The following is a 14,222-nucleotide window of genomic DNA, read 5'->3' as shown; positions in this document are numbered from 1 at the left end:
AGAGAACCCTTGAGGGAACAGGAGAGGAGTGGGATGCAGACCCCATATTCTTGTAAAAAGACCAGACTTCATGGTCCGACTGAGACTAGAAGGACCCCAGACGTCATGGTCCCCAGACCTTCTGTTAGTCCAAGGCAGGAACCACTCCCAAAGCCAACTCTTCAGACAGGGATTGGACTGGACCATGAGATAGAAAATGATACCGGTAAAGAGTGAGCTCCTTGGATCCAGCTCTTGTCTGGAGAAGAGATGAGAGGGCGCGGAGAGGGGGGTAGCAGAAGCTGGCTGAATGGACAACGAAAGTAGAGAGTGGAGGGAAGGAGTGCGCTGTTTCACTAGAGGGAGAGCAACTAGGAGTACACAGCAAGGTGTATGTAAGTTTTTATACGAGAGGCTGACTTGGTTCGTAAACTTTCACTTAAGGCACAATAAAAATTAAAAAAAAAAAAAGACACAACATGATAAAATTTTGATTAGGAAATTAAAAATTTTCAAGATTGGAATTCAAGTCTTTTTTTCAGGGTAACTTACCTCTTTCTCTCTTTCGTAGTCTTCTTTGTCAAATTCTTCATCTTCATTTTGTGTTTGCAGAGCCATACTTCCAAAGTCTAATGACATGGTCCACCTGTAGCAAGGGGAAGATGTTTGGTTTCTAAATATCCCATAAAATATTCCCAGACCCAATCCACACAAAGGATGCTATACACAAAGTCAAAACACAATAACAGGCTGGGGGGAAATACATTTAAGTCACTTACGATATGTGGTCAGTATTTTAAATATAAAGAGCATTCTTACAAATTGTGATTCACAGAAAACAGATGTCATGAGAGAAATTCATGGTGGCTTGAAAAGTATAACTTAAAACAGTAAAATTTTTGTCCACACAAAAAAGGAAAGAATAATAATAAACTAGAAATGTCCCAAAACAAAATTTTTAAGAAAAAGCACAAACAAAATTTTAGATTGGATGCATTAAACAGTACACAGTTAGCATCATCCATATTTTGCTCCAGCCTTTGAATTTCACAAATTCAAGTTCCTTGCGCTACAGAAGAACTGGACTAATGATTGCTATCCAGGAGCCATTTACAATCTGGTAAACTCTATTCAGCACACAACAAAAATAATAAGTGTTAGAGGTCCTGTTGTTAAGCTTGATAAAATCAGACTCTGGCAAAATACTCAGGAAAAAAAAAAACCAGACCTAAAGACTGTGAAGCTGCCCCGGGGGCAGGTGCAATTCCCAAAGCAGCACCAAGAGCTCCCTGGGGACAGCGACTTCTGTGGCAGGAGCCCGGTAGAAGATGGGTTTTTAACTGCTTGCGGTCAAATGGCTGCTGACGATTTAAATTATACTCAGGGATCCTGACATGACAAATAAGCTTCCCAGACTTTTAAGGCTGTGAACAATTCTGACAAAATGTAGGCAGGCATCACCAGTTACCTGGCATAACTGTCTGCACACCAATCAACGAAGGGCACTTGGATGTGAGCCTAAGCCACAACTCTGTCACTACAGCTTTTGAGTGCTAAAATGCCATTAATTTGGAAGCACAGACCAGCAATCTAAATGCATTTTACTATAAGAACTTAGCTCCCTTCTGTTAACAGATGAAACCCGTGATCACGAAGCTTTCTCTAAGCCAAAAGCTCTGTAGCGAAAGATACTCCACTTCATCAAAGGTGTCCTGTTACATGACACAGCTCTGTTTTTACCAAGAAAAAATGCTGCCAAGTAAACTATGACCTGCCGTCAATTTTCAGATGTAACTCATTTTGTAAATGTTAAAATATGAAAACAAAATATGCACTTTAGAATAGACGGAATATGGCGTTACAGATTAACACCAATGGATTTCAGGGCTAAAGGTCCCCACAGCAGAGTCTTTTGGGGTTTTTTTTTTTCAAGGATTGAATTATGTTTCTCAATCAAGCACTAATTTGCAGTCCACCTTCTCATCCTTCCTCTCTGGGCTCTGCACCCACCCAGGCCCTCCCCTTCAACTCACATTAACTCAAACGCCTCACAACAACTTAACCCTGCTGGCCTTCGCTGCCTAGGCCAGCCCTCCTCCTTTCCATTCTTGTGCCAGGGTAAAGGGATAAAAGTCTGGTGCACTCCTTCACTGAGAGGCAAAACACTTAAGTTTGGGGATCTAAATCCTTGTCTCCACCATAGCTATAGGAGTCTTCTTGTATATCCAGCATAAAATGAAGATCTGAATATGGAAAAGAGCCCATAAAAGAGCTAAAATGTGCCATACATACACTATGGTGAGGGGTAAAAAGAACACTGTATCCCATGCCTCTAAGGTTTTCTTCACGACTGAAAGTGGACATCAAGTCTACAGAACCTAGAGATAATGAAAAATACTAGCCCATTTAAATCTTATCTCCTTAAAAGAGATAAGCTTAAACTGAGCCTTGAAGACACCCAAGGCCTCCAGGCAGAAATCATCTTTCCTGCCTCTGAATTCTTGTAGTATTTCCACCTCTTCCTGAACTTAACTATAAGTACAAGATGGAATATGGTATTTGGATTCACTTCTCTATAAGGTAAAAAAGAGGAGCTATGGTGGCACAGTGGTTAAGTACTCAGCTGCTAACCAAAAGGTCAGTGGTCCAAACCTACCAGCTGCTCTGTGGGAGAAATATGTGACAGTCTGCTTCCATAAAGATTTAGAGTCTTGGAAACCCATGAGGCAGTTCTACTCTCCCCTATAGGGTTGTTGTTATGAGTCAGAATTGACTCAATGGCAGTGAGTTTTTTTTTGTTTTTGGCTCGTAAAGTTAAAAAAAAAAGAACCCATGGTGCAATGGTTAAGTGCTTGGCTGCTAACAAAAAGGTCAGCACTTTGAACCTACCAGCTGCTCTGCGGGACAAAATACCTGGCAATCTGTTCCGCTAAAGATTACGGCCTACAAAAAAATACACAAAATCATAGAAAAGGGAGACAAAACAACAGAAGAACTCAGGAAAGTAATAGAAGAACGAAATATCAAAATAAAATCACAAATAGAATTCATACAAAAATATCAATTAGAAATCCAAAAGGTAAACAACAAGATTTCAGAAATGGACAGTGTCATAGAAGGTCTAGGAGCAGGTCTGAAACAATGAAAGACAGGGTCAGCAATATTGAAGACAAACACTTGGATACCATTGTGTTTGAGGAAAAATCAGAAAAAGAACAAATAAAAATGAAGAAACCCTGAGAATAATGTGGGACACAATCAAAAGCAAAAATCTGTGAATGACCAGAGTTCTAGAACAGGGGGAGAAAATGGAAAATACAGAGAGGATCACTGAAGAATTGCTGACAGAAAACTTCCCCAATATCATGAAAGATGAAAAGATGACCATCCAAGAAGCTCCACGAACCCCATATAGGATAGACCCCAAAAGAAAATCAACAAGGCATATCATAATCACACTTGCTAAAGCCAAAGACCAAGAAACAATCCTGAGAACAGCTCCAGAAAAATGAAAAGTCACATACAGAGCAAAAACAGTAAGACTAACTTCTGATTACTTAGCAGAAACCATGCAGACAAGAAGGCAATGACATGACATAGATAAAACGAGAGAAAAAAACTGCCAGCCAAGAATAATATATCCTGCAGCACTCTTGCTGAAATGTGAGGATGAAATCAGCACACTTCCAGATGAACAGAAATTAAGGGAATACCTAAAAATCAAACTAAACTTACAAGAATTATTAAAGGGAGTCCTTCGACTTGAGTACAAACAACATCAGACAGCCTGAATCTAGGGCATAAGACCACACCAGCCATATACCACCTGAGGTAATGAACTCTCAAGGATTAATCAAAACTAAGACTTATAACAGGGAACCTGAGAGATCAATCTGTAAATGGCAACAACATCAGAACAACAAAAAAGGGAATTAACAGTATCGGTATAGAACTCTCATATGGAGAAGAGGGCAAGGTGATACCAAGTAATAAAAGATAGGTTCAAACCTAGGAAGGGTAAATTTCAAAGTACCTACAAAGAAAGTTAACAAACCTACTCATCAAAATAAAGAAGAAAAACATAAAGCCTCAGGTAAAAAGAAAACCTATAAACACAAAAGAAATTAAAAAAAAAAAATCCAGAAACAAAAGGAATTCAAAATAAAGAAGAAAAACATAAAGCCTCTGGTAAAATGAAAACCTATAAAAACAAAAGAAATTAAAAAAAAAAAAATTCAGAAACAAAAGGAGTTCCTCAGTAAGAGGAACAAAGAAAATATCAGCACCACAAAAAAAGCACTACAAAACAACAGCAACAAACTCACAACAATCAATAATTACACTGAACATAAATGGCATAAATGTACCCATAAAGAGACAGAGAGCGACAGAATTAAAAAATAAAAAAACAAGATCCATCGATATGCTGTCTACAAGGGATGCACCTTAGAAACTAAGACGTATATTTACTTAAAAATCAAAGGATAGAAAAAAATATATCAAGCAAACAGCTACCAAAAAAAAGCAGGAGTGGCAATACTAATCTCAGATAAAACAGACTTTAAAACAAAATCCACCATAAAAGACAATGAAGGGCATTATATAATGATTAAAGGGACAATCCATCATGAAGACATAACCATGATAAATATCTATGCACCCAATGACAGGGCTCCAAAGTACATAAAACAAACTGAACACCACTGAAAAGAGAAATTGAAAGTTCCACAATAACAGCAGAAGACTTCAACCCACCACTCTCGGTAAAGAACAGAACATCTAGAAAGAAACTCAACAAAGATATGGAAGATCTAAAGGCCACAATCAGCCAACTTGAACTCGTAGACATATATAGAACACTCTACCCAACAGCTGCGAAGTACATATTCTTTTTCAATGCACATAGCAAGTTCTCCAGAACAGACCACATCTTAGGTAACCCTCAACAAAATCCAAAATACTGAGATGATACGAAGTATCTTCTCTGATCACAACACAACACCAGAAAAGAACAACAGGTAGAACAAGGAAAAAAATCGATTACATAGAAACTGAATAACACCTGCTTAAAAACCACTGAGTAACAGAAGAAATCAAAGATGGAACCAAAAAACTCATAGAATCGAACAAGAATGAAAACACATCATACCAAAACCTTTGGGACACAGTAAAGGCAGTACTCAGAGGTCTATTTATAGCAATAGATATACACATCAAAAAAGAAGGGACAAAATCAAAACATTACCTATACAACTCAAACAAATAAAAAGAACATAAAAGAAGCACACAGCCACCAGAAGAAAAGAAATAATAAAGATCAGAGCAGAAATAAATAAATAGAAACAACAAAACCAAAAGTTGGTTCTTTGAAAGGATCAACAAAATCAGTAAACCACTGGCCAAACTGACAAAAGAAAAACAGGAGAGGATGCAAGTAACCCAAAAAAGAAATGAAACGGCAGACATTACAACAGACCCAACTGAAATAAAAAGGATCATAACAGAGTACGATGAAAAACTATACTCCAACAAATTTGAAAACCTAAAGGATACAGACAAATTTCTAGAAACACACATGGAAAAGGAATGGATACTTCCTAATTCATTCTATGAAGCCAGCATAACCCACGCCAAAACCAAGGAAAGACTCCACAAAAAAAGAAAATTACAGACCAATATCTCAGCACTGGGTATCTCTCATGAATATAGATGCAAAAATTCTCAACAAAATTCTAGCCAATAGAATTCAGCATTGTATCAAAAAAAATAATACACCACGGCCAAGTATACCAGGTATGCAAGGATGGCTCAACATTAGGAAATCAATCAACGTAATCCAACACATAAATAAAACAATCGTATGATCATCTCGATCAATGCATAAAAGGCATTCTACAAAGTCCAACACCCATTCCTGATAAAAACTCTCAATTACATAGATATAGAAGGAAAATTCCTCAACATAATAAAGGGCATCTTATACAAAACCAGAAAACCCTGGTGGCATAGTGGTTAAGTGCTAAGGCTGCTAACCAAAAGGTCAGCAGTTCGAATCAGCCAGGCACTCCTTGGAAACTCTATGGGGCAGTTCTACTCTGTCCTATAGGGTCACTATGAGTCGGAATCAACTCGATGGCACTGGGTTTTGGGTTTATACAAAACCAACAGCCAACATCATTCTTAATGGAGAGAGGCTGAAAATATTCCCCTTGAGAACAGGAACAAGACAAGGATGCCCTTTATCTCCACTCCTATTTAACATTGTGCTGAAAGTCCTAGCTAGAGCAATAAGGCATGAAAAAGAAATAAAGGGCATCAAAATTGGTAAGAAAGAAGTAACACTGTCCTGGTTTGCAAATTATATGATACTATACAAAGAAAACCCAAAAGACTCCACAAGAAAACTCCACAAGAAAGATTCAGCAGAGTAGCAAAATACAAGATAAACATACAAAAATTAGTTGGATTCCTATATTCCAACAAAGAGAACGATGAAAATGAAATCAGGAAAACAATGCTATTTATAATAAAGCCCACCAAAAATAAAATACTTAGGAATAAATCTAACTAGGGTTGTAAAAACTAAAAAACTACTATTGCAAGAAATCAAGAGATCTATACAAATGGAAAACAGATCATGCTTATGGATAGGTAGACTCGACATTGTGAAAATGTCAATTAGACCCAAAGGAATCCACAAATACAATGCAATACTGATCCAGAAACCAACAGCATTCCTTAAAGAGATGGAAAACTAATCAATAACTTTATATGGAAAAGGAAGAGGCCCTGGGCAAGGAAAGCACTATTGAAGAAGAATAAAGCAGGAGGACTCACAATACCTAACCTCAGAGCTTACTGCACAGCTATGGTAGTCAAAACAGCCTGGTACTGGTACAGTGACAGAAACATTGTCCAACAGAACAGAATTGAAAACTCAGATGGAAACCCATCCACCTACGGTCATCTGACCTTCAACAACAGCCCAAAGTCCATCAAATGGGGGAAAACAGTCTTTTTAACAAATGGTACTGGCAAAACTGGATGCCCACCTGCAAAAAATGACACAGGATACATACCTCACACCAAACACAAAAACTAATTCAAAATGGATCAAAAACCTAAATATAAAGCCAAAAAGTACAAAAATTATAGAAGAAAAGATAGGATCAACGCTAGAGGCCCTAATACACGGCATTAACAGGATACAAACCATGACTGACAACACAGAAACCTGAGAAGATAAGCTAGATAACAGGGATCTTCTAAAAATTAAACTATTTATGCTCATCAAAAGATTTCACCAACAGAGTAAAAAGAGAACCTACACACTGGGGAAAAAAATTTTGGCTATGACAAATCCAACAAAGGTCTAATCTCTAAAATCTACAGGAAAATCCAATGACTCTACAATGAAAAGACAAATAATCCAATTTAAAAAATGGGCAAAGGAAATCAACACTTTACCAAAGAAGACATTCAAGCGGCCAACAGACACATGAGGAAACTCTTCAATCACTAGCCATTAGAGAAATGCAAATCAAAACCACAATGAGATACCATCTTATCACAGCATTACTGGCAGGAATCAAAAAACAGAAAATAACAAATGTTGGAGAGGCTTTGGGGACATTGGAGCTCTTATTCACTGCTGGTGGGAATGCAAAATGATATACAACCATTCTGGAAAACGATACGGCGCTTCCTTAGAAAGCTAGAAATAGAAATACCATATGATCCAGCAATCCCACTCCTAGGAATATATCCTAGAGAAATAAGATCCATCACATGAATAAGGATATGCATACCCATGTTCACTGCAACACTGTTCACAATAGCAAAAAGATGGAAACAACCTAGACGCCCATCAAAAGATGAGTGGATAAACAAACTATGGTACATACACACAATGGAGTACTGTGTAACGATAAAGAACAATGATGAATCTGCAAAGCATCTCACAACATGGAAGACTCTGGAGGGCATTACGCTGAGTGAAATAAGTCAATCACAAAAGGGGAAATATTATATGAGACAACTAGTATACAAACTCATGAAAAGGTTTACACACAAAAAGAAAAACTCTTTGACGGTTACGAGGGAGGAGATGGGTGAGGATGGAAAAGCACTAAACAGACAATGGATGAGTGGTAACTTTGATAAAGGGTAGGAGAGTACACAATATTCGGGAGGTCAGAACAACTTGCCCAAGGCAAGGTCATGGATGCTTCATGGACACATCCAAACTCCCTGAGGGACGAAATTGCTGGGCTCAGGTCTATGGGGACCATGGTCTCTGGAAACATTTACCTCAAATTGCATAAAATAGTTTATAAAGAAAATGTTCTACATTCTACTTTGGTGAGTAGCATCTGGGGTCTTAAAAGCTTGTGAGCGGCCATCTAAGATACTCCACTGGTATCACCCCATTGGGAGAAATGGAGAAAGAAGAAAATTAAAGACACAAGGGAAAGATTATTCCAAAGGACTAATGGACCACATCTACCAGAGCCTCCACCAGTGAATCCAGAACAACTAGATGGTGCCCGGGTACCATCACCAACTGCTCTAAAAGGATCACAGTGGAGGGTCCCAGACAAAGCTGGAGAAAAATGTAGAGCAAGATTCTAACTCACAAAAGACCAGACTTTCTGGCCTGACAGAGACTGGAGAAACCCAGAGAGTGTGGCTCCCGGTCACCCTTTTAGCTCAGTAATGAATTCACTCCTGAGGTTTACCCTTCAGCCAAAGATTAGACAGGCCCATAAAACCAAATGAGGCTAATGGGGCACACCAGCTTAGGGGCAAGGATGAGAAGGCAGCAGGGGACAGGAAAGCTGGTAAGAGGAAACCCAAAGTCAAGAAGGCAGAGTGTTGACATGTCATGGGGTTGGCAACCAATGTCCCAAAACAATATGTACACTAATTGCTTAATCAGGAGCTAGTTTGTTCTGTAAACCTTCATCTAAAGTACAATTAAAAAAAAGTAAAAGATGTGAAATCCCCCCCCAAAAAATTATCTCAAGCTGAAACTGTGTAGCAGTTTCTTTAATTACAAATAAATGGGAAAATGAATTACTTAATAAATTTAGTTAATATGATAGGCAAAAGTCTTTAAAATATAGTGCAAATAGAGAAAAAATTTTAAAAAGTAAAATGTTTGGAATTATGGAACTAGGAACGTCCAACCTCCACTGACACTGAACAACATTTAATGAGAACTTACTTTGTGTCAGGTGCCATGCAAAGAGATTTACATGGATTATTTCATTCAACCCTAATCGCCCCAAAATAGATACAATTTTTATTCTTTTCTGGCTTGGATAATAGGCTTAGAGAGATTAGATATAAAGGAAAAAAGAAAGATTACAGCATAGGAAACCCTTTGGGGCAGTTCTACTCTGTCATGTAGGGTTGCTATGAGTTGGAATCAACCTGACTGCATACAATAACAACAATAAAGGTGAAAGAAGGGAGTTTTTTTCCCCCCAATCCTTCATTAAGCTGCCATCAATAGATGGTGAATGTTGAAAAAGAACATTAAGATTTACAAGTGCCTATGCTAAGTACGGGAGTCCCTGGGTGGTATAAATTGTTAACTGCTCAATTACTAGCCAAACTGGTGGTTGGAACCCACCCAGAGAAACCTCGGAACATAGGCCTGGCAATCTGATTTCGAAATGTCACAGCCTGGAAAACCTTATGAAGCAATTCTACTCTATATCAGCGGGGTCACCATGGTCTGAATTCACTCAATGGCCACTAACAATAACAACAATGCTAAATATAGCTATTTAAATAAAGTGCTTCTTTTTCTCAGAGAAGGATAAATTCTATGAGATATTTGTGCATGTGTGCACGTGTAAGTGTGTGTGTAAAGAGACTGTAAAGAATCAAACTATTTTTTTTAATGACATTTTAAGTCAAAACCATGTCATTAAAGAAGAAACCTAAGAATATCTGAAAAGATCAAACCATCCCTCATTGGGAAAGAAAACATATAAAGTATGTTTTCTTTCTGAAAACTGTAGACTGACAGAGACCTTAGAAAAGTCTTTTAAACATAAAGGGACATCTACTTAACTTACTGGGTTAAAAAAAAAAAATTTAAACTAAACAGGTAATTAGTATTTTAACTGAAATTTAAAATAAAAGATACTGCTTTTCCTTACCTTGTTAAGTTGCCACCCGTTTCTATAGCCATCACAAGCTTTACTATCATATTCAGAACAATAGAGGAGGCTGCTTTAGGGTAAGTCTAGCAAGATAGTAAACTGAGAAGCCATAAAGGAAAAACGTGACAGAACACTAACAAGAAAAAATAAAATTTTCATACGGCAAAAGACATCATTAACAAGTCAAATATTCTGTATGGAAAAACATACCATGAACAAAGCCCAAAGATAAAATAATTATAATAATAAATGGGAAAAAGATTTACAGAACACATGACAAAGTCCTAATACACAAAGAAATCTCACAAAGAAAGGAGATAAACAACCCAAATGCAGACTACCACATCTTTCTCTGAGGAGCAGCTGGTTGGTTTCAATCGCGAACATTTTGGTACAAAGCGGAGCACTTAACTGATGCACCACTAGGGCTCCTTCTTAAAAGTGGGCAACTAACATGATAATTCATTAAAAAATGAAATGTAAACGCTCAGTTAACTTGAAAAGATGCTTAAGCTCATGGAGTAGTCAAAGAAGTGCTCATTTAAACAACGGAATACCATTTTCAACAACTAGATTGAAAAAGGAAACCCTGGTGGCAAAGTGGTTAAGTGCTACGTGCTGCTAACCAAAAGGTCCGCAGTTTAAATCCACTAGGCGCTCCTTGGAAACTCTTTGGGGCAGTTTACTCTGTCCTGTAGGGTCGCTATGACTCGGAATCCACTCAACCGCAACAGGCTTTTTTTTAGGTTGAAAAAGATAAACTGGTAATAAGTGGTGGCTAATTAGGTACTCTCATGAATTGCTGGTGAAAGTATGGCCTGCTAAAATCTTCTTGAAAACTATCAACAATAATATATTGAAGATGAACATTTGCACTAGTAATATTAATTTTAAATAAATTTGCAGATACTTTATACCACTAGTAAAAACAATGAATTAAATATTTATTGATTCAAAGAGATGGCCATTAAAAAAAAATCAAGATGCTATTTAAAAATTTTTAATAGTAGACTTGTTATGGCTTTCTTACTAGGTAGGTAACTTTTTCTGAACTCATTAACAAGACTCTAAAAAAGTATGTCTAACCTTTTGTGACACTCACTCTGGCCCAGTATTTATTTCATTGTCCCTAGTTATAAAAATTTTCTTTGCCCTCCTTGCAATAAGAAGAAACACCAATAGGTGTTTATTAAGTCGATCACAACTCATAGTGACCCTATAGGACAGAGAGCTGCCCCATAGAATTTCCAAGGAGTCGCTGGTGGATTCCAACTCCCAGCCTTTGGGTTAGCAGCCAAATGCTTAACTACTGCGCCACCAGGGCTTTGTTTAGTCGATAAAACATTAGAAACAAAAATTTCGTTGTTTTTGCCTCATTTAATAGCTTGTTATAAGCATCCTGAAGGCAGAATTAAAATGTATCTGTCTCCCTCCCCACCCCACACCGTGTATATTGTCAATTCTGACTCCTAGGCACACACAGATAACCGCTGAATAAATATGATACATGAATGCTAACCTGTAGCGATTCATTATTTCTATAAAAAATTTTTTTGAACACCTAAGGAGTGTTGGGTTATATCCCAGGCGCATCTAAGACATGGTGCCAGCCCTGAACAGCTCAAGGTCTTAGGGAAACAAGCATAGACGCTAAGAGTTACAATGATACATTGTAATAAATTCTGTAGTAGAGCAAAGAACAAAGCACAAACTATCTTTACCTCTGAAGAACGGAAGCTGAGAGATGTTTCCCAAAAGAAGAAACTTCAGATTAGAAGTAGATCTTAAAGGACACAGAATGGGTGTAAACGGTTAAGAATGATGGCATTCATTCTGGCTCCTCCATTTACCAGCTGTGCAAACTTGAGCAAACTGTTTCCCTTTCATAACTAATAAAATGAAGGCAAAAATAGTGCCCACTTCAAGAATGGTAATGATGACGCTGAAGATAATGTATATTAAGTGCTTAACACCATGTACCAATCAATACATATTGATTTTGTTGTTATTAAGACATCGCTACTGATGGGTAGGAGAGGTTATGGGAACAAACAAGAACCAGTACATCTAGGAAAAAGATGAATGAGCAGCCTGTGGTAAACCTTACTTCAAACAATAGGACCTGCTCTCTGATGAAAAGGCCACCCCCAGCCCTTCTCCCCCGTGGTATCAGTCACTCCAAAGTTGTGCACTTTCAGAAAACCCGGTGGCTAGCGCGCCCTGGAAACCCTACGGGGCAGTTCTACCCTGCCTATAGGGTCGCTACGAGTTGGAATTGATTCAACAACGGGTTTTGTTTTGTTTTTGCACTTTTAGACTGTATTTCTACTTGTCTTACGGTATCAACTTCAGCTTCTCTTACTTCGTGGAGCGCATTCGCCTATCTAGTGAGCGTATACAAACTGCCACTCTTGTGGGGAGGTGAGGAAACTTGGCTTGACTCAGCCTGAAACTCAAGCCTATAAAATAGAAAGGGTGAGGGGCCACGAAGAGCGGTTGTAGGACGTGCCCCTGGAGTCGGGAAATTCCATTCACTTGCTAGCTTCTCTCCTAGAATGGAAATACCTGGAGAGCACCAGCCTGTTTTAGCCTCGCAATACCAGACCTACCCATTCATTCACCAATCGTTTACCAAACGTCGGTGGCAGTCCCTGTTCCGAACGAGGGGAAGAAAGCAGCCGCGACCTACGACCGTGTTCGGTGATGGGCGCTAACAGAGCGGCCTGAACGCACGGACTCCGGGTGCCCGCGGGGCCGCCGAGCAGCCCTGGCACGCGGCAGCCACCGCAGCCCGAGGGAGGCAGCCATGAATGGCCCTGCAGGAGCGCGCAGCCTTACCGGGGACGCAGCGCGGCGCCGCCCACGGCACGGCCAACAGGAGCGCCAGGCGGACGCTGCACGGGGCCGCCGCGCCAGGCCGCAGCCCCGGGGCCCGCGTCACACGCCCCGCTCAGCGCGCCTGAACAGAGCGCCTCTGTGAGCCAGGCGCGGCGGGGCGACCGGGCGGGGTCCCGGGGGCCCTGCAGCCTGCGGGAGGCCAGCGGCGGGCCCCGGGGAAGAAGGGGTGCGGGTGACGCTCCAAGGAGCTGAGCCCGCGTCCGCCGACAGCCGGCGCTGCGGTGAGGCCGGGGGCTCAGCTCCGGCAAGCCTCCACCCAGACCCTGACGACCAGATCGCCTCTGAGCCCAGCCCCAAGGCTAGCCGCGAAGCGAAACTCACCAGAGGCCACAGATGCCGTCGCCGCGGGGAAACTCCGGCCCTGTCGGAAGACCAGCTTCTGGCGAACCCCTCTCCCCCGGCTCTCATCCGCGAGCGCCTTCCTGGTGACAACTGAACCCTGGGGCGCTGAGGCCTTGAGGAGCAGCCGTCTCCTTCAATCCCGGCTAGAAGTTCGCCCTGTGTGCGGGCCCATGCCGACTCGGGGGCGGGGCGAAGAGGCGGAAGTCCCCGCCCTCCTCAAGCTTGGTTGAGAAGTCCGCCAGCTGTCGCAAACGTACGGCTGTTTGAAAGCGGGCGCCAGAGGCGGCGGGAAGTGCCTCTGTACGTCTATTGGTGGATTCGTGAGCCAATTACGAGAAGGCTCCCTCTCGGGTGGGCGGGCTTATCGGTTGCCTAGAGTCGCGCAGGCACCTGGCGTCCTGCTTTCGGCCCTCGCCGACCCACCTGGCTGGAACGCCAGCCCTTGGCTGCCGCTGGCTGATGCGGCCGGAGGCTGGAGCGGTGACTCCTGCCCCCGCGCTTCTCACTCCTAAACCCCAGTTCTCGGCCGCTGGTCGGAAGCCCTCAGTCTCTCCACCGAGCTCTCGCCTTGGGGGCTTTGCATTTGCCCTTCCGTTTCTTTAAGGTGCCTATAGGGTCGCTATGAGTCGGAATCGACTCGACGGCACTGCGTAGAGACTGGCCTCCACCTGAACAGCCTCAGATACTGCTTCTCTTTGTCTTCTGGCTTACTAGGTCTTGCCTTGTTTTAATTTGTGTTTCTGTAATTACTGAAGAGGTGGTCCGTTTTCCCTCGGAATTATTCACTACTTGAATTTTCTCGAATGTGAATGTTGTCACTTAGGTGTA

At 40.9% G+C, this 14,222-nt stretch overlaps 1 protein-coding gene across 14 annotated transcripts in view; it reads right to left on the bottom strand.

The window, feature by feature from the left end:
* Positions 1–13,578, bottom strand: part of CEP152 (centrosomal protein 152) — a 146,691-nt gene extending 133,113 nt beyond the window's left edge. For 5 of the 14 annotated variants that reach the window (XM_064291998.1, XM_064292001.1, XM_064292002.1 and 2 more), the window contains exons 1-2: positions 13,374–13,578; positions 532–625 (exon numbers count right to left, since the gene is read on the bottom strand). In XM_064291998.1, the coding sequence (XP_064148068.1) occupies positions 532–578 (47 nt within the window). In that variant the 5' untranslated portion in view covers positions 579–625; positions 13,374–13,578. Of the gene's footprint in view, positions 1–531; positions 626–11,875; positions 12,906–13,373 lie in introns of those variants that run through there. The other 9 variants (XM_064292005.1, XM_064291993.1, XM_064291999.1 and 6 more) reach the window with 5 other exon arrangements.
* Positions 13,579–14,222: the final 644 nt, after the last annotated feature.

This window comes from Loxodonta africana, chromosome 10 (genome assembly GCF_030014295.1).
Source record: "Loxodonta africana isolate mLoxAfr1 chromosome 10, mLoxAfr1.hap2, whole genome shotgun sequence".
Classification (NCBI taxonomy): domain Eukaryota; kingdom Metazoa; phylum Chordata; class Mammalia; order Proboscidea; family Elephantidae; genus Loxodonta; species Loxodonta africana.
Note: the sequence above shows the minus strand (reverse complement) of the source record. Positions and strands in the feature narration are given on the sequence as shown.